We start from the raw sequence: 22792 nt of genomic DNA on the forward strand, positions 1-22792 counted from the left end.
GAGTGGGGGGCTATTCTCTAGTTGAGGCGCGCGGGCTTCTCACTGCAGTGGCTTCTCTTGTGAAGCATGGGCTCCGGGGCGCGCAGGCTTCAGTGGTTGTGGCTTCTGGGCTCTAGAGCTCAGGCTCAATGGTGGCGTAGGGGTTTAGTTGCTCCAAGTCACGTGGAATCTTCCAGGATCGGGCAGGTGGATTCTTTACCACTGAGCCACCAGGGAAGCCCCGCTTTTTGGCTTTAAAACATCTACTGCTCTCAGCTCTGAGGATAAAGCTCCCGGAGCAGACTCAGGGCCTCGAGTGGTCGCTCAGGCAGGAGCCTTGGGCACAGGGTCATGTCAGGATGTCCCCCTGCCTTTCTGTTCGTCTTATTCAGCATCATCTCTAGGCGGAGCCCGGCCTAGCACTGGGCCGCTGCAGAGTGGGGGCCTTGGCACGGATGTGAGGTCTGAATTAACTAGGGAGGTGGTTTCAGGTGGCAGTGACATTCATATGTTGAGCAGGGGTGTGTTCAAGGTGGGTACTTGCTACCGTTCTGGAGGGAAGCCGGGCTGGGCTTGACGGCTGTGGCCCGGGAGGAGGTCTGGAGGGGCCACAGCAGGGCTGAGCTGCGGGGAGGGGAGCTGAGGTTCGGGGCGGGGGGGCGGCCCCCAAGGCCTCACCCGCACACGAGTCAGTTCCCAGGAAGCCCCACCTGTTCCCGGTGTGGTGATTCAAACCTATCTTCGCTTGGAGAAAAGCACTTCAGATGTTGAGGGGCTTTTTTTCCCCATCGCCCTGAAGGGCGGCAGCGAGGAAGCAGGACCACAGAGGGAGGCGGCCAGCTGGGAAATGGTCTCCACACTCAGGGACAAGATGCTGCCCCCTCCCTCCCAAATGCCCTTCCACCCTCCAGGTACTGTCAGAGGAGGCTGGGCCAGGCCTGCCAGTCACCTTCCCCGAGGCTGACTCCCGAGGAAACCCTGGGCCCCTTGCAGTCAGAGGGTACACGTAGCTGGGGGCTCCTGAGCCTGCCTTACACAGAACTGGAGACCAGGAGACTGGAGCGACTGGCCCATGGCCACCAAACAGGCCCAGCAACAGGGGCGGCGGAAGCTGCCCCAGAGGGTCTCATGCCAAGAGCCCCAGGCTCCCAGGCTGGGACTTTGCCCATGTGGACCCCTGATTCTCTCCATGATCCAAACAACCCACGAGGCAGCCTGTTCCCGCCCTTGCTTTGCACCCCAAGCCTGCAAGGGTGACCTGGCTCCAGACTCTGCCTCCTGAAGAGAGGCCAGTACTGCCAAAGAACCGGGAGGCTGAGGAGCAAAAGGCTGCGGTCGGCAGGGCACCCTCTGAGCCGAGCTGCGCCAGGGCTCTCCCACCGACACCGTCTCCGGCTCTCCCTGGCCGGGCCTGGGGCAGCCCGTGGTGCCAGACTGTGAACCGGCATTCCAGATGATTTCAACAGCCATTCCCTCCTTCCTGGAAAGAGCCTGGGACGCTCGGCCCGGCCGCCCGGGGGCAGAACAAGGCGAAGGGCGGGCTGCACCCGGAGGAGCCCCACCGGACCTCAGTTGCCTCATTTGCAGGAAGGCTGTGCTGCGGGTGGGTGCTTGTGGGCCTCTCCCGGGCTCCTGGGGTCCGTCTCCCCACCCCAGCGCCCGGCCCAGCGAGGCTCTGAGACCCTCTGCAGGCAGGGAGCCGACAGCTGCTGTCCCAGGTTCCATCTGCCCCGAGGCCAGTCTTCCACCTTCTCCCTGGGGGGATCTTTCCAGCAAGTGCCTTTTTCTAGACTGAAGTCTAGATTTCACGTCACGACTGAAATCCCTGGACCCGTGCTGGGCACCCTGCAGGCCCTGCTGCAGAGCGGGGTCCAACCTCAGCCCTGGGGACCCCAGCACCGTTGCAGCCCTGGGCCTCGTGGGCAGGCTTCAGGGGAGGTATCCGGGCCTGCTGGGGAAGGGAGGCCTGCTGGCGGCCAGTGTCAGGCTGGCCACAGAGCAGGGGCCCTCACCTTCCGTTGGCATCGCCTCAACCCTTGGCACGAGTGGGGTGCCCCCTTCATGCCTTGCACTCAACTTGGGTTTTACCTCGAGGCCCAGAAGCTCCAGCTGTTTCTGGGCCAGCTTTGAGCTGGAGCATCAGAAGTTCTTAGGACAACCTGGGATGCCACTTCTAGGGTTTTCCAGAGCCCACGCTGTCCGGGAAAGGCGCCTCCTGGCACAACTTCACCCGACTGTCCTCGGTGGGGAGCCCAAGGCCCAGCAGCGACATTGCACCGGGCCCCGTGCTCAGCCTACGAGGCAGGGCTGTAATGAGCCCATTCTCTAGGTGTGGAAGCTGAGGCTCAGATGGAGCCCAGCAGCTGAGGGGTGCTCCAGGCTCAAGGCACCTGACCTGCCTGGGGTTGGGAGCTCCTTTCTGGAGGGAGCACCTGAGGTGTTCTCCCCGCCCCTCCTTTCAGGAACTGGGGGTACCTGGCCAGGGTGGGGGCGGGGAGGACCCAGCAGCTGCACCCCGCCCGGCAGCTCTGACAGGGCGGGGGATCAGACGGCCGAGAACCTTCCCCTCTGCCGGGCTGTGGCCTTCCTGCCATACAGCCATGGAGCAGCAGCCACAATCTTGGTAACTCTTTTTTTTTTATTGCCAAATTCAAATTTACAAGGAAGTTCCAGTTTTCATTTCCACCCTTGTGTTGAGTACCCGCGAAGCATGAATCACACTGGCGAGAGCAGGTACTTCCCTGGAACGGTCCCGGGGCCCGGAAAGCATGAGGTTTCTCAATCCTGCTCCACCCCGGGACAAGAATTATTTACATATTTTCAACTTGGAGGAACATAAGGAACCCTTACAGTTTCTGCCCCCCTGTCATCGTGACTACATTAAATATTTCTTATTTATTGCATCTAGAAAAGAAGGTGAGTGTTGGTCCTCACCCCGCCTCGCGCCTTTTGGACCAGTGCATCTTGAGACCTTAGGGAAATCTAGTGTATGTCTGTAGAGGTGCGTTCCGTCACTCACCCCCGGGTCGCAAGGCAGGTGTTGGGGGGTGGGGGGAGCTGCCTTCTGCAGAGAGCAGCAAGCAGGCCAGGCCTCGAGGGGTAAGGGGAGCACAGAGGGTCTGCTGGTGCCGGCAGGACTATCAATACCCGCTCCTGGGTGGGGGGCACGTGCCTTTCTGACTTTGAGGCGCCCCTGCTGGCAAACCAGAAACACATGTGTTTTACCCCAGCCACTTTCAAAGCTGATGTTTGGGGATAGATGTGACCAGCTCTGCCCCTGACCTGGCAAACCCAATGGGCTTAATGTGGACTTAGGGAGGGTCTCTGGAGGGGCAGGACTTGGAGATGGAGGGATGGATGATCCAAGTCTGGTACCCACGTGTCACGGGGCCATGGCCCCCGCCTGCCCTGGGCTCGCCAAGAATTCCTGGTTCTACCTCTCTCTGCCCTGGAGACCCAGTGCCTGCTGTCTAGAAGGGCCTCACTGGAGGTGCCCCCACCATTCGCTTTTTGGGGTGCTCCTGAAGATGCAGCTGTACCCAGTGCTGCCAAGACAGTGGGGATCTGGTTGCCAGCAGGCTGTGGGTGGCCCAGGACCAACCCTGTGAGCCCACTTTGGGGGAGGTCTGCCCTTGGGCCAGGCATGGGGTGGAAGCTTGCTTGGCCTGATCGCACCTTCTGCTCAACAGCCCACGGAGGCTGGTCTGCGTTCAGCTCTCCTGCCTGGTGATGCTGCCCCGGGTCCTTCCAGGCGTGTGGTCCCCGCTGGCTGAGACCTTGCTCCTGCAGAGCTTGAAGAGCGGGGTCCACCTGCTTGGGCTTCTTCCTCACAATAATGCCACTGGCCTTTCTTCCTTTCTGCTGCTCCAGAATCGTTTCAAAAGCAGAAGTGGGCGGCCTCTGGAGAAATCCTGCGCCTCATCCCAGCAGAGGCACCAGTGGGGTCCCCTCCCTGACAACACGCATTTTCTCCCTCCTTCTGTCCCCGCCGCCTGTCCTTTCCGGAGGGCTCTGCTGAAAGTCATGGCTTGTCCCTCCTTGCTGGGGCCCCTGGAATTTCTGTCAAAATGGCCTCCTATCTGAGCTGGGTCTTTTCCCCTGATGGTGCTGGCTGGTCTCACCTGCCCAGGGGCTTCTGATGGCTGGAGAGACTTGCCCTGCAGATGCCACGGCCCTTACTTGGGGGAACTGGGTGTTTCCTTTAGGAGGCTGAATCTGGCCCAGGCAGGCCGTGCTTGACTGCAGATGGAGGAGGCGGCGAGGGGGATGGGGTCTCTAACAGGTGAGCTTGCGTAGCATCTTCTGAGGCTGCTTGACAACCCAGCCCGGCCAGTGCTGACACGGTGGGTGCTCACACTCTTATGGGAACACGTGGAGGCCAGTTCTGCAAGATCTCAACATCGATCAGGGAGGTGAGGGTCACTTGGCTGTGCCTGGTTTGAGCAGAAAGAACATCTTGGGAGCTTTATCGGATACAGAGGAGACCTGGTCTGCACACGCCCAGCCCAAATGGAGACGGAACCAGGGGTTTTCATTACAAAACAAAAATAAACACAAACGAGCTTGCATCTTTACAGCAGCAGCTGAGAGGAAGAGGGACAAAGCCCAGGCTCCTAGGACATCATGTCCTCGCTGCTGGGCAGGGGTTGACCCTTGCGGTGTCCCTGACTGTGGGCACCCACACAGCTGAGCAGCAGGCAATGGCCTTGGAGCATGGTTACCATGACCTTTTCTTTCCATCAGAGCCATCAGAGGGAGGCCAGAGTCCCTGCAGTCCCACAGAGTTCTTTCTTAGGCAAATGGAGAGATGGTGACAACCGAAGGCCATGCTGGAAAACCGTCCTGTTTGGTTTTAGTCCAGAAGGATGGGGGTGGCCCTGAGCAGGGACCTGACCACAGTCCGCCTTTTCATGGAAAGATCTGGGTGACGCCCCTGGGCTGCCACGGCAGAGAAACTTTTGGCTCTCTCAGCTCTGTGTGTACCTGAGGATGTGCGTCTCTCCCTTATTTATGCTTAAAAAATACTTTAAACTTTCCAGAAGGGACTTCTATCATTCCACAGGCTCGCGGGTTAGTAAGAGACAAAGAAGTCAGAGTCCCTAAAGACAATGGAGAAAGCTGAACACAGAACTCTAAACCGCAAATCCCCGAACTTCAAGGGAAAATGAAAACGAAATCTCTACAGGAATATTACACTTACAACATGACATCAAACCTTAGGGCGGAGGACGTTTCTTTCTTTTTTTTTTTTTTTGAACTTTTTAAATAGCTGTTTTTCATCTGCTGCCAAAAGCAGGAATAAATATCCAAAGGAGGTGTTTATCGAAGTTTGCTTTTCTAGAAATTTCTACACAAAGTGACCACGTCCGCTGCTTCTCTGCACACTGGGGATGGTGGCAGAGGACCTCTGAGACAGGAGAGGGGCTGGCTGATGAAGCGAGTGCTGCTGATGGGTCCTGCCGCTGCCTGCACCCCCACACCAGGGGGCCGAGGGCTCTGAGACCCAGAGCCCAGCCCCCTCCCTGAGGCGGCTTTCGGATGATCCGGGTTCACTGGGGTGTTGCCGCTGGTCCCAGCCTGCTCTCAAACAGGTGTGAAGTCAAAGGGGGATTCGAACTGGAGCAGAGGAGCGCGAGGATGGTTTGAGGTGCTCCCTGGGTCCGGGAAGAACTGTGGATGTTCCTGGGGGTTCAGCCGTATCAGGTCCCTGCCAGCGGGGCCACACACGCGCGCGCGCACACACACACACGTCCACCCCGAGGGAGGCCGGCTCAGGGCTCAGCGGGGTCTGCTGGCTCCGGCCGCCCGGCCCCTGAGCCTGGGGCCTCTGTACCCACCACAGCTGGGGGCGGCGGCGGGATGCCGGTGAGGGCATGGAGGCTGTGGTGGTCGACGGGCGGGACGAGGGTCAGCGACTCCACGCTCAGCGTGTCCGCAGCGTCCTCACAGAGCAGGGAGATGGTGGGCTGCTGGGCGGGGATGAGGCTGGGCGACAGGGTGACGGTCTCCACATCCGCACTCCTTGCCAGGCTCTTGCCGGGCCTGGCCTCGGCTTCTGTTTCGTCGACGATCACCAACTGGTCGGGGAGGTTAGGCTGAGGCTGCTCCGTGGTCATGGGGTCATCTGGGCAAGGGGGGGAGAAGAAAGAGAGGCACACTCAGCTCCGAGACGCTCTGCTCATGCTGGTACCCTCTGCTCCCGTCCTGAACAAAGGCCCGGGGACATGTGGGTGGGAGATGAAGCGTGTTGGGGAACCAGCTTGCCTCCCCCTCCTCCTTCTGGGGACCCACCTAGGTCTGGGGCAAGTCGGCCAGGGCCCAGGGTTACCCTGACTTGTGAAGCAAGGGACACATTTAGGGGCCTGTGCAGAGTGGATTCTGGAAGCCCAGTTCCCCGTGCCAGGAAGCAGCTAAACCGGCTCCGAGTGTGAACCACCTGCCCGAGGAGAAATACATGTTTAGGGAGAGATGGGCTTGGGTGTGCTCATCACCGCAGGCCATTTCTCAGAGTCTATATTTGGTAACAGTGCCCAAGAGGGAACTCACTGCAATATTAAAAAAAAAAAAAAAGGAATTCTATAGAACTTTTTGGCTTTGCAAAACTAGAACAAGACTTTGGACTGTGGTTCTCTCGCCTGCTCCGGCTCTGAGTGCGGAGTTAGCACCCAGCAGGGGGCTGCGATCACCAGGCCGTACCTATGCTGAGGGTCTCTCCCCTCTCCACCCCCATGCCGGGGCCACTGAGAGAAACCATGTCAGGAGGGAGGGGTGGCCCGAAGCAGTTATTTTTGGAGCAGCAGTTTCTTTCTTCGGTGCTTTTTGAAATCCGTTGATTAGATTACAGGCGAATGGCTTATTTGCTTTTCAAGGAGGAGCGGGGCTGGCAGAGACACCAGCTGGACTGGGGCTCCCTCGTGGGAAACATCTGCCAAGACTTCACGTGCCAGCGATCGGAAAACACAGATGAGAAGGCCGTGGGCATCTCGCTCGGAGAGCAAATCTCCCTTGTTACAGATCCTGGGGTCAACAGGGCTCTGAGCACACTGTGTGGAGTGGGAATCCAAAAGCACTCTGGGCCCTGGGATGACGGCAGACGTTGTTTTTTGGTTCAATGTGATTCCACTTAAGTGAGTTGTATTTTTTTTTAAGTTAAGCCAAAACAAAACAGAACCGCAAACTGAACACAGAGCAAAAGAATGGAAAAACCAAGCGCAAAATAAAACCGAAGGGCGTACAGAATGGGATGAAAGAGAGGAAAGAGGGTCCCCAGCGTGGAGAAAGCACAAGCAACAGATGGGGTTTCCCAAAGGACACATCGCTCCTTCCCAGAGGACTCCCACCCCAGGACGGCGAGCTCAGAAAGGCCGCAGGTCACTTCTGCACTAGGTCCTTTTTCTTTTCTTTCTTTCCTTTTTTTTTAAAGAGTAGGCCCACAGAAAACCACCACATGGGGCTCTGGGGTGGGGTGGTGTCGGTGGACACGGGTGAGCACTAGTGGAAAAAATGATTCAAGGTGCGATTTGAGGCCAGAAATGCTGAGTAAACAACCCCACACGCTTTCTGGTTTCTCTGAATTTCAGTGAATTTGCTCCACTCAGTAAGGACGCCTGGTGGCGACGGGCTGATTTCAGGCCTTGGGCTCATGTTGGGACATGGCGTGCCCTGAACGTGAGGCTCTGAGCATGGGGCTCACCTGCTCCGGCGGCCTCGCCTCGCTCACACGAGCGTGTCCAGGAACTTATTACGGAAGGACCCACGTGTGGGCTTAGCTGCTGGTGAGGCAGTTTAGAGATGACTAACCATCCAAACGGCACTTCTGTGCCATCTGGAGACAGAGCTTCGGAGCGTTTCCTTCACGTTTTCTGCAGAATTCTCCAGGAGAATTCCTTCTTTGCTCGGGTCTGCACTTGCACGCAGATTTTCAAGAGGCTGGCAAACCTCATTCCCTGAGTCCTGCCCGGGTTTCTGGTGGTGAGAACGATCAAGCGTGTGGGAAGGCTGCCGTTAAATATATTAGGAAACAAACCAACAGATGATGCAGTACACACAAAGGTGGTTTCTTCTTTAGGAAAAGAACAACTTCATAAAAGGATCCATTTGTCCCCTGAAAAAGAGCCTCTCCCTATTTATTTTTTTAAACAAGAAAAATAACCTTTTCTTACCCATCGTCTACAACACTGTTCTTTGTTTCTATCTACCTATCATCTATTTCCTATCCATCATCTAGTTATCTACCTACCGATCATCTTCTATCTATCATCTATCTATTTCCCATCTATCTATCTATATCTACCTACCGATTTTTAAACTAAGAGCTGCTTCCTGAATGTTAGCTCCAAATTTATACATTCAAGGGAAATTACCCAGGGAGGACACCATTCCTGGTCAAGCACAGATCTGCAGTGGTCACTGTGGACCCTCTGCCTCGCTTGCCTGCTGGGGTTTCTGAGCTCCGAGGGCACAGGTTCAGGCCTGACCCAGGAGATGAGGGGAGGCCGGAGCTGGAGAGCCCAACGTCCAGTTCCCGTGAGGGATGCTCAGCCGCCCCGTGGTGCTGCCTCGAGTTGAAACCAAGGCAGTGGGTGCCCTGAGTCCCTGGCTGGCACCCTTGGAGGCTGACCTGCAGCTCCAGGGCTGACGCTTGTTGAGTGGGTGACAGTTTCCAGTCAAGATGAGGATTTGACATGCTCAGGCTGGGGGAGGTGGGACTGAGCGACGTGGGGAAGAAAAGACAGCAAGTAGGAGGGCAAAGCTCAGGACAGGCAGCTTTTAAATGCAAGAGAAGGCGAAGGCTCCTGTCTGACGAGTGCCGCTGCCCAGACGGAGGGCACGGGGCGGGGGGGACCCTAGGGGGAGCACTGCGGGATGGTGGCAGTGACCACAGCCCACACACGGCCGCTATCTGGAGCTCTGATCGCAAGAAGGGCAAACGGTGGAGTCATGTCCACCAGCGCGCTCACGAGTGAAATGACTTGGCCTCCGGGTGGAATGTGATGGAATCCACCACTTAGATACGAGCAAGGCTGAGGAGAGGGGGAGCGGGGTGGGGGTGGGGCGGGGAGGAAAAGGAAAAGAAAAAAAAGCAACTAGGTGACTTCTTTGTGGCTTTTTGCAAATTCTGCCTAGCCCTTGTGGCCTAAACTGGGGGGCCCTGGGGGGAAGGGGCTGGAAACCCCCTTAGCTCAGGGCTTGTGCCTAGCTTGGTGCAGGGCCTCACGGAGGGCAGTGTTTCCAGACTGCCCGGCTCTGCCTCGTGGAGGAGCTGACCCAGCTGAACCCCCTGGGTCAAGGGCCAAGGGGTTCGGTCCTCGAGTGGGATGAGGCCAGGAGGGGACCGGAGTTGAGGAAATGGCTTGGGCGGGCGGCTGGGGCTCCCCGTGCCCTCGCCTGGTGTTCTGGGGGTCTGCAGGAGTTGGAAATGCAACGTGCGGGGCGGTGGTGGGGGGCGTTGAGGGCCCAGGAGGCTAACGGAGGAGACCTGCCTGCAGTGACCGAGCCAGAGGTGCCGTGACAGCTGCCGATCGAAGCACTAAACCCAGTGGCCGCCGTGACTGTCGGCCTCCGACAGGCTGAACACTCGCCGGCGTCCTTTCCTGCCACTCCTGACTAGAGGGAAACACAGCGACAGATCATAGAAAGCTTTTAACAACCGCACAGGGAAGGGGGACACGGAGGGGGACACAGAGAAGTGACGGACGCGAAGCATCGACCACAGCGCGGGGCGGGGGGCGGGGGCTGTGCTCCGGGGGGGCTGCTGAGCAGCCCCCACGCACAGGGGACACCCCGTCCCACCCCCAGCGACCCCGGGAGAAGGTGGGGGCTAAGACGAGCTAAGAACCACATCGTCCGCTCGTGGGGACGGCGGAGGTCTGTCCTGTTGGGAAGGAAAGCCTCGGGGTGGTCAGCGACACCTGGTCTCGGCGATGGAGGAACAGAACTGGCGGCGCGTTAAGATGAAAACCCTGCATCCCTGGGCCCGTCTGAGCAGGGAAGGGTGTGTGGCTGGGCGATCGGAGCTGATGCAGTTAGACGAACAAGTGGATTTCTGACCCCCACTGACAAGGCAGCCCCTGAAGCCACCAGCAGAGCCTCCCGCGACCCCTCCCCGGTCACCCCCTCCCAGCTGCGAGGCGACCCTCCACCGGCCGCCGCGCTCTGCTCTGCAATCTGCACCTTTGAAACCAAGACTGAACCACAGCAGCAAGATCTGAGGGCAGGCGCCAAGCGGCAGGGGGTGGGTTCTAATCGGCTGCAACAAAAGTGTTAGGAGCATCTCCCCGGGGAGGAAGCAACCGCCCCCTCTGAGACAAACTCGCATCGGGGCTAAGCTTACGATGAACGCCACGGAGCACAACAAGGCGAATGGATGGAACTGTTGGCTTAAAGGGGTTAAAATGATGTTAGGTATATTTTACCACACTTAAAATTAACGTCACGGAGAACACTGGGGAGAAGAGAAGACGTTTGACTTGGGGTTTTGTCCTTAAGAGGCCTGCCCGCCTGTGGGGCCGGAGACTGGTGACACGCAGGTTGGCCCTGGGCTGCCTGGCGCTCAGTCGGCCCAAGTGGGACCAGCTGGGTGCTTGGGGCTGAAGGTCGCAGGTTCAGACAATTGTCTCAGGGAGCAGGTGAGGACGGGGAGGGGGGGACTGGGACAGGCGCCCAACACGGGGCCATCAGGAGTCAAGCTCTTCCTTCTTCCTATAAACCCTCGGGGGAGAGTCAGAGGGACCCCAGCTCAGAATGCCCTGGGCCTGAAGATGGACACCGGAAAGAGCGGCCTTGGCCTTCACTCTGACTTCATTTCTTAACAAAAAAATTTCCATCATCCTCCTCAAAGTCCCTCCCCCAGAACACAGATGAAACCCAACGGACTGAAGGTCGGAGGCAGAGTGGCTGTCTGCGGAACTTGGTGTGGGTCACAGAGCTCTTAGCGGAGGCTTTCTTACTAGAATCCCACAGTGTGTGCATGTGTGCATATATGTGTGTGTGTGTGTATGCACGTGAGCACATGCATGGGCATAACCCAGAAGATACTTCTAAAGTGTTCCTACTGATCCTCCATGTGGTTCGAAAATTGGGTCTGTTCTCTCTTTCCCGCCATATGTTTTCTTCAATTTCAGTTTCTCAAAACCATAAAATGTTTAAGGAAAAAAAAAAACCCTGCTCATTCCAAACCTGTGATTTTCTCCCTGGAGAACAAGCTGAGGCCCAGGAGGCTGGCTAAGCCGGAAGAGCCAGCGACAAGAGGCCGGGTGCCTGGACGCCTCTGCAGCACAGGGCGACTGCTGCTCCCTGCAGAGACTTGAGGATTCCAGCAAACTGTCTTTAAAGGACGGTGGGAAGAGGTGGACTCATGCATCAGGTGTTGAAACCAAACAATAAAAGCCCTCTGGGGCCCAGCTTTGATAGATAAATAATTCACAATGAAAATAAAATCCCCTTGCTCCCAGCTCTTTCTGGTTGGTCCCGTGGTTACCACAGAATTCAGTTTTGACCTCTCCTTCAGTCTGGGGGCTTCCCTGCTGGCTCAGACAGTAAAGAAACCACCTGCAATACAAGAGATACAGGTTTGATCCCTGGGTCAGGAAGATGCCCCTGGAGAATTCCATGGACAGAGGAGCCTGGTGGGCTACAGTCTATGGGGTTGCAAAGAGTCAGACATGATTGAGGGAATACACGTTCACTTTCCCTTCAGCCTAGGGTGTCCTCTGGCCACGCTTTGAGGGCCTTCGCTTGCTAAGAAGCCACTCACGAGTGTCCACGATCTCTCTTTGGTATGTGAAAGAGACTCAGAAGCAGGTGCTCCCCCCACGGAAGGATATCTGTGGGCCACTGGCCACCTGGTGACCTGTCTAGGCGGGTTCCTTCCCCTTCTGGTGACGGTCACTCTGCCTGTGTGGGCCTGGAGCCTCAGCTGGGGCCTTGGCCCTGATGGGCTGTTTCTTGGAGACAGACCAGCCCTTGGGCCTGTATTTGCAAGAATGGAATTGACAGGTAGATCCCAGAGAGGTGGGGGAAAGGAATGGACTTGTCACCAGCCAGACCCTGGACTGGGCCTTGGGGAACTGACCCAAAGGCCACCTTCTCCAGGGAGCCCTCTAGTCAGCCCCTCATTCTTGGGCTTTCACCCCCAGTGATGACTCCTCTGGGAGCCTTTGGCCCTGCCTGCAGCCCCCAGCTCATAGTTCATAACGGGCCGCTTATCTGCGTGGTCCTCTGACAGACTCAGCCTCCCCACCAGCTTGTACATTCCAGGCTTTAGGACCTGCGCACAGTAGGAACTCAACAAAAATCTGTTCCTTTGGAAAAAGTGAATCTGTCGGGGGTGGGGTACCAAGGCCGAGGCAGTCAGAGGCAGAGGGAAGAGCCTCTTGGGCAGGGTGCGGGGGCTGGGTTGGTGGAGAGACCCTACTGAGTTCGGGTCAGACGTCCACGTGACTGAGGGCCCCATGGGAAGCTGAGGAAATTCGTGTTTGGGATAAACACGGGCCTCTTTCAAACCCAGGCAGGAAACGCAGGGTCCCCTGGGCTGGACTGAGGGCGGAGGCAGAAAGCGCAACGGAGCGCCAAGAGTTTCACACCCTCCTCTGGGGGTGAACCCATGGCTGAGGACCCGTGGCCGTCTGGGGTCCGTTTTGGGCCTGACTGGGGGCCGCTGGGCTCCCCGCTGCAGGAGCTGCGCAGTGACCGGGCCTCTGTGAGTGGGCCGAGGCTCCTCGGCTGGCTCGAGAGCAGCGGTGAGCTTCGGGAGGGGAGATGCCTGCACCGCACTGGCAGTCTCCAGCCGGAGCGGGACAATGCCCAGGTCTCAGGGGCGCCCCCTGGAGGCACCGGGACAGACGCAGGGAGACGGCGAGGCGTGCTGGGTCGTCTCCGCGCGTGGGCCAGGGCTCCGGACCTCGGAGGCTGGGCTCCTATCTGGGCCGCCTGCCAACAGCTGCAGCGTCCTGGCCAAGCTGCGAGACCCCTCTGAGCCCCCGTGGTTTTCAGCTTCTCAGTGTGAGGCACACGGTGGCAGAATTCAATGGGCAGGTGTCTGTAAAGTGCTTGTGAGCTGCACGCCTGACACGTGGATTTGGGGAGCAGCGCCTACTGGGGCTCCCTGTGGCGGGGGCACACCCAGAGGGCTGGGCGTGGGGGCCCAGGCCACACTGATGGCTGATAGTGTAAAGGTCATCTCTGCTTTTCATGGACGAAAGTCAAAGTGTTATCGCTCAGTCTCTGACTCCTTGTGACCCCATGGACTGCAGCCCAGCCTGCCAGGTTCCTCTGTCCATGGGATTCTCCAGGCAAGAACACTGGAGTGGGTAGCCAGGCCCTTCCCTTCTCAGGGGATCTCCCATTTCCTTCTCCAGGGAATCTTCCTGACCCAGGGATCGAACCCGGGTCTCCGGCATTGGCAGGCGGATTCTTTACTGTCTGAGCCATACAATTCCAGGTTTCAACCCCATGGGTCAGAGAAAAAGAACACTGGGCTCATCTCCTAGTGGACAGCATTTCCTGAGTGCTTTCGTGAGCAAATCCTGACACGCACAGTGTGGCTTCAAGAGCACAGAAGCCCTGGACTTTGCTAATTCCGGCTGCAGAGGGCCTGGCAGCTACTTTCCACCCTGGAACTTCCTGGACTCAGAAGGCTCTGGAAACACAGGGCCAGGGATGCTTCTGGGCCAGCACTGCGCCTTCAAAGCCCACTTTGAGGACAAGCGCCCCCGCGGCTGGGCTGCAGCTGTTTGCTGTCCAGGCTGGATGGGCTGCGGGGTGAGGCCCTGGCCGGAACACCTGCCCAGCTGACCCTGCGGGGGAAAGTCTGATGACTTCCAAATCGGAAGCCTGAACACTGGGCCACCACCTGGGCGGACATCTAACCGGGACACGGGAAGAAGGGTACCCGTCCCAATAGAAGCCTCCCGCCTTGTTTCGTCCTGCAAGGCTGGGTAGGACACCAGGCAGAGGCTGGCATCATCGGGGTAGACCTGCCCCCCTAGGGAACATGGAAACGCCATGGGCTGTTTTCTGGATGGACCTGGCGGCTGGAGGTTGGGCATCACGAGGAAGTGAGCAGAGACGCTCCTGGGGCCTGCCGCCCCAGCCCCGGCGCACCCTCTCCTTGCGGGGATCAACAGCTGGCTCCTCAGTTGAGAGGGAAGAGCCAGCCGCCCCACAGGCCGGCCCTGCATCGGGAGGTGAGTTATTTCAGTGTCTGCAGAGATCTGGATGGGTAGGCTGGGCCCCAGGCTTTTACTGTCAGGCAGCATAAAAAATAGGGCCTCCAATGCCCGCCTCTGCAGGCCTGCCGGGGACACACGGATCGGGAGCAGACAGCTGGGGCCAGACCATCACTCATCTACCTGACAGCGGCTAACAGCCCCCGTGTTTCAGCGAGGAGGAGACACGTCATTGGCACCGAGCAGGGGGTTGTGGGGGGTAGGGTCAGAGGCCAAGAACAAAGAAACTAGCGCAAAGTGCAAGGTGGGCAAGATGCCAAGCCCCAGGGGCCACACTCAGGTGGACCTCTGCACACCCAGGCCCGACTTTGATAGCGTGGTTCTCTTCTGGCTTCAGCTGGAGGCAAAGAAGTGTATGGCTCTTTGGTTCATTTAGCTGTCGGCTGCGCCTCCTTAAACACAAAAGGAAGGCGTACACAGCGGCGCCAGGAAGAGACCTTTCACCCAAAATGCAATTGGAAGTCTGTGTGTGTGTGGGCGCATTCGACACAGACACAGAATGGTGCACACGCCAGAGCACGCGGGCACACACGTGTCATGTCAACACATGACCCTGCTCTCAGGCCCTCAAAGCCAGCATGAGCCCAGGCTTCAGGGGGAGGCTGAGGGCTGTCCTTGGCTTCTGAGAAAGCTCTGTCTGGATTTCCCAGCTACGAGCCTGGGAACGGCAGCAGCAACTGCCTGGACACGCAGCCAACCTTCAGTCGGGCTCAGAAATAGCTCAGAAAGGGCGGCCGTCTCTCCCCGGGGTTGGGGCAGGGAGGGGAGCAGGTGCCGAGTGGAAGGGGGCTCTAAGTGAGGTGGCTTGAGGGTGACCTTGCTGCTGAGGCCCTCGTGAATGTCCATCAGAGATGGAGGTAAGGGATGCTCATGGGAGGAGGGGCGGGGGTGCCCTGAGCCACAGGCGTGGAGACCAGGTGCGGTTAACCCTTTGCTGAGAACAGTGGAAACTGAAAACTCCGGACAGAGGGCTGGGCGCCCAAGGGGATCTCTGCCTGTGGTGCTGAGTGGCGGGTGGCCAGGGGCCCTCAATTTCCCGGCACCGTGGTGGCTCCCTCCCCGACACACTGTTTTTGTCAAGACCTGTCAATCCATCAGTCAACAAGGGTGTGCGCAGGCGTCCCTGAAATAACAGTGGGTGGGGGCTCTGGAGGGGACCCCTCAGGAACAGGGAACCACACTGAGGGTCCCCAGGTGGGGGTGCAGACCAGAGTTATGGAGGTCCCTCAGATCAGAGACGTCCAGGCCCTCCAGACCCATGGGTCACCCGCCGGGGTGTAAAGCAGCGGGCAGGCGCAAGGCCCTGCTCCTCTGGCTGTGTTCAGGAGCCGTGGTGCTCAGGAAACATGCCTGGCATCTTCATTTCTGGGATCTCACACGCTGCAGCCAGGGGCTCACGTGTGAGGGTCTCAGAGCTGGGCAGACCACGTGCGTGTCTCACGCCAGGCTCCTTGCACACAGGGTCTCTCTGCGCCACACCTGTGCTGTGTCAGTCATGGGAGGGCAAGCTGTGACTCCTGCCCATCCTGACAGACTCCCCAAAAGACCGTCAAGAGGCATCCCCTGGTCACAGACGACTGGACGGCCCCAAACCAATTTAAAGAGGAAATTGGTATGTTATGGAGGGGGAAAAAAAAAATTAGAGACACGATTCTTTTGCCAGAGTTCAAAGCATCACGTCTGGGAGACCCCTCCTTGCGATACCTAAGACTCTGGAGGTGACAGTGGGATGAATTGAGGCTGGGTCGCCCGCTGCCCACCCCTCCAGCTCTGCGGCCCGGGCACCAGCCCGTGAAGGGAACCATTCCTTGCCTGCTGGGGGCCGAGCCAGCCACCCACTGCTGATGGCACGCTGGAGTGGACGCGGAACCCCGAGTGGCAGAGTCCCCAGACACGGCGGCGAGGGGCAGCCAGGGACCTCAGGGGGTGGGGTCGCAGCGTTTCCTCAAGTCCCCCCCCACCGCACCGTGTTCCGCGGCCAATACCTGCGGGGCTCTGGGTGGCTGAGGGGGTGGATGACGAGCTGGCGCCTCCAGAGTCGCAGTGGCTGGTGCTCCCGCTGCCGCTGGGGCTCCCGCTGGCCGATGGTGAGGGCGAGGACAGGGAGGACGAGCTGTGCTGGTTTATGCACTGGGCCACGGCGAAGCCTGCAAGGCAAGGCGGGAAGCTGTGACCCAGCGGGGCCGCCAGCTGGCCTGGCAGCGGGGGCCGCCTCCCCGGGGACTGTGTGTGAGGTCCCGGGCAGGGGGCAAGCCCCCGCCTTGAAGAGGAGGGCTAACTGACCCAAAGCCAGCTCCTTCACGGTCTGGGTCTGCTCCCCAGAGTTAGCTGAACTCGCCAGGCACGGGATGGGCCTGGACATACTTCGATGCCATTTCGTGGGTAAGGGTACAGACAGCCATAGAGCCCAGGGCGCGCGTGTGTGCACGAGGGCGTGGGTGGGTGCGTCGCTGAGCCATAAATCAGTGCCTGATGCTGGCTTAGCATCGCGCCAGCTGCACCCTTGAAGAGGACTCAGCCTCGGGGCTCAGAGGCTTCCTGGTGACGCTCACAGAGGGACTCGGGACACCCTCGCCACCAAACCGCGGGGCCTCTGCTCACGTGGCCGAGTCCTGCCAGAAGCAGGGTGCCCGACCTGAGCTCTGAAGCCGCCCTGGGCGGAAGGGGAGACCCTGAAGATGCCCCCTACCAGGGACTTGGCTCTGCCCTGGCGGGTCTGGCGTTAAGTTTGGTGCGGGAGGGATGCAAGTTCTGGTGAAAAGCAGGCAATTACAGTTCGGCTTGTTCCTCTGAGCAGCTCTGGGGTTGAGGATGGGGCTGCGGCCTGCCCAGCCCGAGGGAGCGGAGGGCCCTGCATTTTGGAGACTCATAGACCCTGGCAAGCCCTGCCTGGCTCAGCACCAGGACACGCGCCAGTGTCTGTCCCAGCTGTGAGCGCGAGGGGCGTGGGTCACCGACCTCTCCCCACCCGGCTGCTGCGGGGAGAACGCCCATCCAGCCTGCTCGGCCCTGGGTACTGGGCATGTGGTGGGAGCGGGCTATTCTGAACGAGCCACCCCGGAGCGCCCGGAGGGAGACTCCTGCCTCCTGTACAGGGCTTTTCTAAAGGGATGTGGCTCCTGATCTGATCCACGAACCGCCCGGGAAGCTCCCACGGAACAGGCTCCTTGCGGATGCTCCTGGGAGCCCAGGCAGGCTGTGCTGGTTCCTGCCTCAGCCCCCCAGGAGCTCTGTGCCCCTGCTTCTGCAGCAAGTTGGGGTGGGGATGTGGGCAGGGCCTTCCCCCCGCTGACAGCAGGGTCCCCGATCTCCTGGCCAGTCACATCAAGCCTCTCCAGCCCTAGCGCACTCCTCCGGCCCCGAGCCCCACACGCGCCTGCCACCAGCACCCACTGACACTTCTCCCAGCAGGTTCTCCAGACCTGACCCGCTTTGCTCAGAACTCAGGCACTGTCCAGCAGGGGTCCGAGAACTAGGGCCCTCTGTCTGTTTGGTAAGGCAAGTTCGACTGGAACACAGCCGGGCCCTTTGCCTACATTCTGCCCTCGGCTGCTCGCCAGCTACACTGGCAACGCCGAGTCGCTCCAAGAGGGGCCGCCAGCAGGGCCCCAAAGCCTGAAATGCTTCGCTCCCGACCCTGGATGGGAACAGCGGGCATGGCCTGGGAGAGGGTGGGGGCACCAGGGAAGCCTGGGCTCCATCCTGGTCCACTCGCTTTCCAGCCCTAGGGCTCTGGCCAGTCTCCCCACTTCTCCAAGCCTCCTTGCCTCCACCCCCTGGTGGGCAGGTCTGGGTGGAGCAGGGGTGGGGGTGGGGTGGGGTGAGGGAGTTAGCAAGGGGACCCGATGCTCTGTTCCCACCTCAGGACTTGGGGGAACCCACACCCAGCTGCCCCCGTGGAGCAGCTCTTTTGTCCTGATGTTTGTTTAAAATTATTTTTGTCTGAGGATCAAAAGCTGGGTCTATTTATACCCCCAGCGATGTGTTGGCATGCGGATGTGAAGCCTGGAGGGGGCGTGGCGGTAAGCTCCCTGCCCCCGCCCCCGCCCCCCGCGGAGCAGGGCAGGACTTTGCAGGAAGAGACTGGGGAGATGCTGGTGCTGGCGACTGGGGAGGTGGGGTCGGGGCCTCAGCTTAACTACCCCGAACATCAAGGCAAATCCAGACCGGGAGTCAGGAAGATTCCCGGGGGTGGGAAGGGGTGTGGGCAGCCACAACTCCACAGAACCAGCTTAATAGTGGCTGACTTCTTAATCACTTCAAGCGGTAAACCCCCAAGTATACAAGCTGTTTACTTGCCTCGAAAATGAATCACTCCCTAACAAATCAAAATGTCAGGATGGCTTTCCCTGAGCGGCTTATGTATCAGAACCGTGAACGGAGGGGGCCAGAGAGTATGGGAACTGAGTTGAGGGTAAGCCGACCATGTTACACTCTGGACAATGCCCCAACCTCGATGGTTTGGCGGTCACCAAGGCGGTCACCTACCCCTTCTCTTAAGACATGCGTCTTCTCTGTCTTCTCTCTCAAGCTCTTTAAAGCCCTGATTTATTATGGTAAGACATGTGGGGTGGAGTGCATGGGGGAGCCAAAGAGACGCTAAGACTGCAGGCAGGACAGCCAAGTTCTTTCATGAAGGGAACGGATTCGGGGTCAAGCCATAGATGGACAAAAAATATGGTGCATCTCCGGCAGGTGCTAAGAGTTAGAGAAAAAAGGAACCCCACCAACTGCCGATAACACCCATTCGCGGGTCTAGCTGGGTGGAGGCGGCTGAAGGCCTCTCTCCCTGGCCTGCTGCTCCTCTCCGTCCATGGCGTGGGGACCCAGAAAGCCTTGGTGATGTCTTCTGTTTGCTTGTTTGCTTTTTAGCCCAGTAGCCCCCTGTGCAGTTTCCTCCAGCTCCTCCCCAAATCGAGCTGGCAACATTTTGAGAGCCGGTTCGACCAAGGGCGCAGCAGAGAACTCAGGGAAAGAGCCAGCGGTCGGGGCTCTGGGCCTCCCGCTCTTGCTTCATCCTGTTCTCGATGAACTAGCTTTGCTGGGAGTGCCAACGGGCTCTCTGGGTGCGAGTTAAACACACATGGGCTGCCAAGTACTTGCAAACTCACAGATGCGCCAGAGATAATGGGACCAGGGCACAGGCAAACAGGCCTCTGTGAGAGCTCCCCCAGCAGATAAAATTCTTGGCCCTTCCCAAGAAGGTCTCAAGAATAGCCTGTGAGATGTGAATGGAAAGGCCATATGGATCTTCATGCCATCCGGCTGATCCCACCTTTAGAAACGGATGCTGTGAAGGCACTGTGAGTGGGTGCATGGATATTCAAAGCACTGGCGCATGTGACAGGGAGCTGGTGACAGCCGAAGCAACGCACCAATTAAACAAAAGCCAAATAAATCCTCCCACGCCCGGGTGACGAAATCCTTGGCGGCTGTCAAACATGCTGGTATAAAAGAAGATGAAGTGTGGAGGGAAACGCTCAGGACATAGTAAATAAAAGAAGGTTTGAAAAAGCATGTCCCATCTGCTCCCACTGTTGTGAAAAAATAAATAAAGATTTAAAAAAAAAAAAAAAAAAAGATCTGCCTTCTGATGTAGGGGACATGGGTTTGATCCCTGGTCTGGGAAGGGAAAAAAATTAGATCATGGCATCTAGTCCCATCACTTCATGGCAAATAGAAGGGGGAAAAAGTGGAAACAGTGGCAGATTTTACCTTCTTGGGCTCCAAAATCACTGCAGATGGTGACTGTAGCCATGAAATTAAAAGACGCTTGCTCCCTGGAAGAAAAACTATGATAAACCTAGACAACATATTAAAAAGCAGAGACATCACTTTACGGACAAAGGTCCAGATAGTCAAAGCTATGGTTTTTCCAGTAGTCATGCATGAATGTGAAAGTTGGACCACAAAGAAGGCTGAGTGCTGAAGAACTGATGCTTTGGAATTGTAGTGCTGGAGAAGGCTCTTGAGAGTCCCTTTGATTGAAAGAAGATCAAACCAGTCATTCCTAAAGGAAATCAACCCTGAATATTCATTGGAAGGACTGATGCTGAAGCTGAAGCTCCAATACTTTGGCCACCTCATGTGAAGAGCCGACTCACTGGAAAAGACCCTGATGCTGGGAAAGACTGAGGGCAGGAGGAAAAGGGGACGACAGAGGATGAGATGGTTGGATCTCACCTGATCTCATCCACGACTGGCTGGATGGCATCACCAACTCAACGGACATGAGTCTGAGCAAATGCCAGGAGATAGTGAAGGTCAGGGAAGCCTGGCGTGCTGCAGTCCATGGGGACGCAAAGAGTTGGACACAACTTAGCGACTGAACAACAACAGCCATGTAGCCATGGAGCAACTAAGCCCATGAGCTGCAACTAGAGAAAGCCCTCAAAAAGCAATGAAATGTAGTGCAGCCAAAAATTAAAAAAAAAAAAAAAAGACTTTCCTCATTAAAAAAAAAAAAGTTGCTGCCAATTCATCTCAAACTTTTCACAAAAAAATAAAAAAAAAAATTCAGACTCTGTATCTTTCCTTGTACGGAAAGAACAGTGTTAGTTGCTCAGTCGCGTCCGACTCTTTGCAACCCCATGGACTGCAGCCATCCATTCATGGGATTCTCCATCCAGGCTTCTCCATCCATGGGATTTTCCGGGCAAGCACACTGGACTGGGTTGCCATCTCCTTCTCCAGGGGATCTTCCGACCCAGGGCTGGAACCTGGGTCTCCTACACTGCAGGCACACTCTTTACCAACTGAGTCGCCAGGGAAGCGCTCTCCTTGTACCGGGAGCGGAGCAAACAGACTGGAGTGGAAGTCGTGGGGGCACCAGGCGGTTTACTAGGGTGAGTTTTAATTTTTTTGGTGCTTGTCTGAATTTTCCAGGACTTCTACCACGTACAGCACTTTTAACCAGAAAAAGAGGGGAAGGATGAAGGAAGGCACCCCGGGGCAGGCGGAAGCTGCCGGGTCCCTAACATAGACCTTCGATCTGTCCTGGCCTCTGGAGCTCTCTCCCCTGGAATCACTAAGAACCGGCCCAAAGCTGGGGCCAGACGCAATACTCTGGAGCAGGCGGGACAATGGTGAAATGCATTCCCCGCTTTCCAGGAGCCCCAGGCTTTACAGGGTCAGGCCGGGGTCTTCCTGCTGCCCTCTGGCCCTGTTCTGATAGTTATTCTGGGAAGATGAACTCATGAGTAACTCTCTGGCATTTGTCAAGCACACACACAAAATACCACGAAAAGGTCAGTCTGCTATTTTAAGTCCGCTGATAGAGGGAGGGCTGGTCTGCAGGTCAGGACCCCTCATGATCTTGGATGGGCCCCCCATTCTCTGTGAGTCTGTACATTTTTATGAGAAACACAGTACAGTGAGTGAGGCTCTCTGCGCTTAAATGGTCAGTTTTCTTTTTCCCTAGAAATTTGATTTGAATCCCACGGCTTTTTGGGGACGTGGGGAAAGTGGAAGACACTGAAAAGTGCACCCTGAATATACATTGTGCACCACTACTGTTGACAAACCTAGACAGCATGTTAAAAAGCAGAGACATCACTTTGCCGACAAAGGTCCAGATAGTCAAAGCTATGTCCAGCAGTCATGCACGGATGCAACAGCTGGATCATAAAGAAGGCTGAGCATCCAAGAGTTGATGCTTTAGAATTGGGATGAGATGGTTGGATGGCATCACTGACTCAATGGACGTGAATTTGAGCAAACTCTGGGAGATGGTGAAGGACAGGGAAGGCTGGTGTGCTGCAGTCCGTGGGGTCGCAAAGAGTCGGACACGACTGAGTAACAACAACAACGCTGTTGCCTTTGGGTGGAACACCCACTAAGCTTTCCCCATGAGAGCAAGGTTGCCATAGAAGGCAGTGTCCAGCACTAGCCAACTGCAGCCCAGAAGCTTGCAGGTATGTTTGGCTTTGCTCACATCTCGTTTGTGCTTTGCTTGATTTAGGCACTACCATTCATACATTGGGAGATTCTACATACAAGTCTGGGTTTCTGGCTTCTTAAAAAACAACGACCTGGCATCAGTGGGCCCTATTCCCACGTGGCAGCAACTGGAAGAAGTGAGCAGTTCCCTTCCCCTCCCTAACTTGCCTGCTGCTCGTAGGCATTTCAGTTATGAATCTCGGCTCTTTATCTTTGGATTCTTGGTCAAATCCATGGGACCTGGAGAAGGAGGTTCCAACCCCCAGTGACCTTTCGTCAGCTCCCTCCTCCAGCCCTACCCCTCACCTTTCCAATCAGTGGGGGCCGGGGAGGGCCTGTGGAGATGGGGCCCCTGCCTCTTGCAGCCCAGGGAGGTCTCAGACTGAGTGACACGAATCCATTGCTTGGACCTCCCTGGTGGTCCAAAGAATCCGCCTGCCAACGCAGGGAACATGGATTCAGTGTGGTCTGGGAAGATCCCGCATGCCACAGGGCAACTGACCCCATGTGCTACAACCACTGAAGCCTGTGCGCCCCAGAGCCCGTGCTCCGCAACAAGGGAAGCCACTGCAGTGAGAAGCCAGAGCACCGCAACTAGAGAGCAGCCTTGCTGTCTGCAACTAGAGAAAGCCCAGTTTCAGCAACGA

The 22792-nt window shown here is 57.4% G+C and overlaps 1 protein-coding gene across 4 annotated transcripts in view; it reads right to left on the reverse strand.

Annotated features, from left to right (window-relative positions):
• Nucleotides 1-2599: 2599 nt before the first annotated feature.
• CLEC16A (C-type lectin domain containing 16A) overlaps nt 2600-22792 on the reverse strand; it is a 231624-nt gene continuing 211431 nt past the window's right edge. For 3 of the 4 annotated variants that reach the window (XM_043456684.1, XM_043456686.1, XM_043456683.1), the window contains 2 exons: nt 16193-16354; nt 2600-6103 (listed from right to left, as the gene is read on the reverse strand). In XM_043456684.1, coding sequence (XP_043312619.1) covers nt 5751-6103; nt 16193-16354 — 515 coding nt within the window. In that variant the 3' untranslated portion in view covers nt 2600-5750. Of the gene's footprint in view, nt 6104-9461; nt 9586-16192; nt 16355-22792 lie in introns of all 4 variants that reach the window. The other variant, XM_043456687.1, reaches the window with a different exon arrangement.

This window comes from Cervus canadensis, chromosome 32, assembly GCF_019320065.1.
Source record: "Cervus canadensis isolate Bull #8, Minnesota chromosome 32, ASM1932006v1, whole genome shotgun sequence".
NCBI classification, from domain to species: Eukaryota; Metazoa; Chordata; class Mammalia; order Artiodactyla; family Cervidae; genus Cervus; species Cervus canadensis.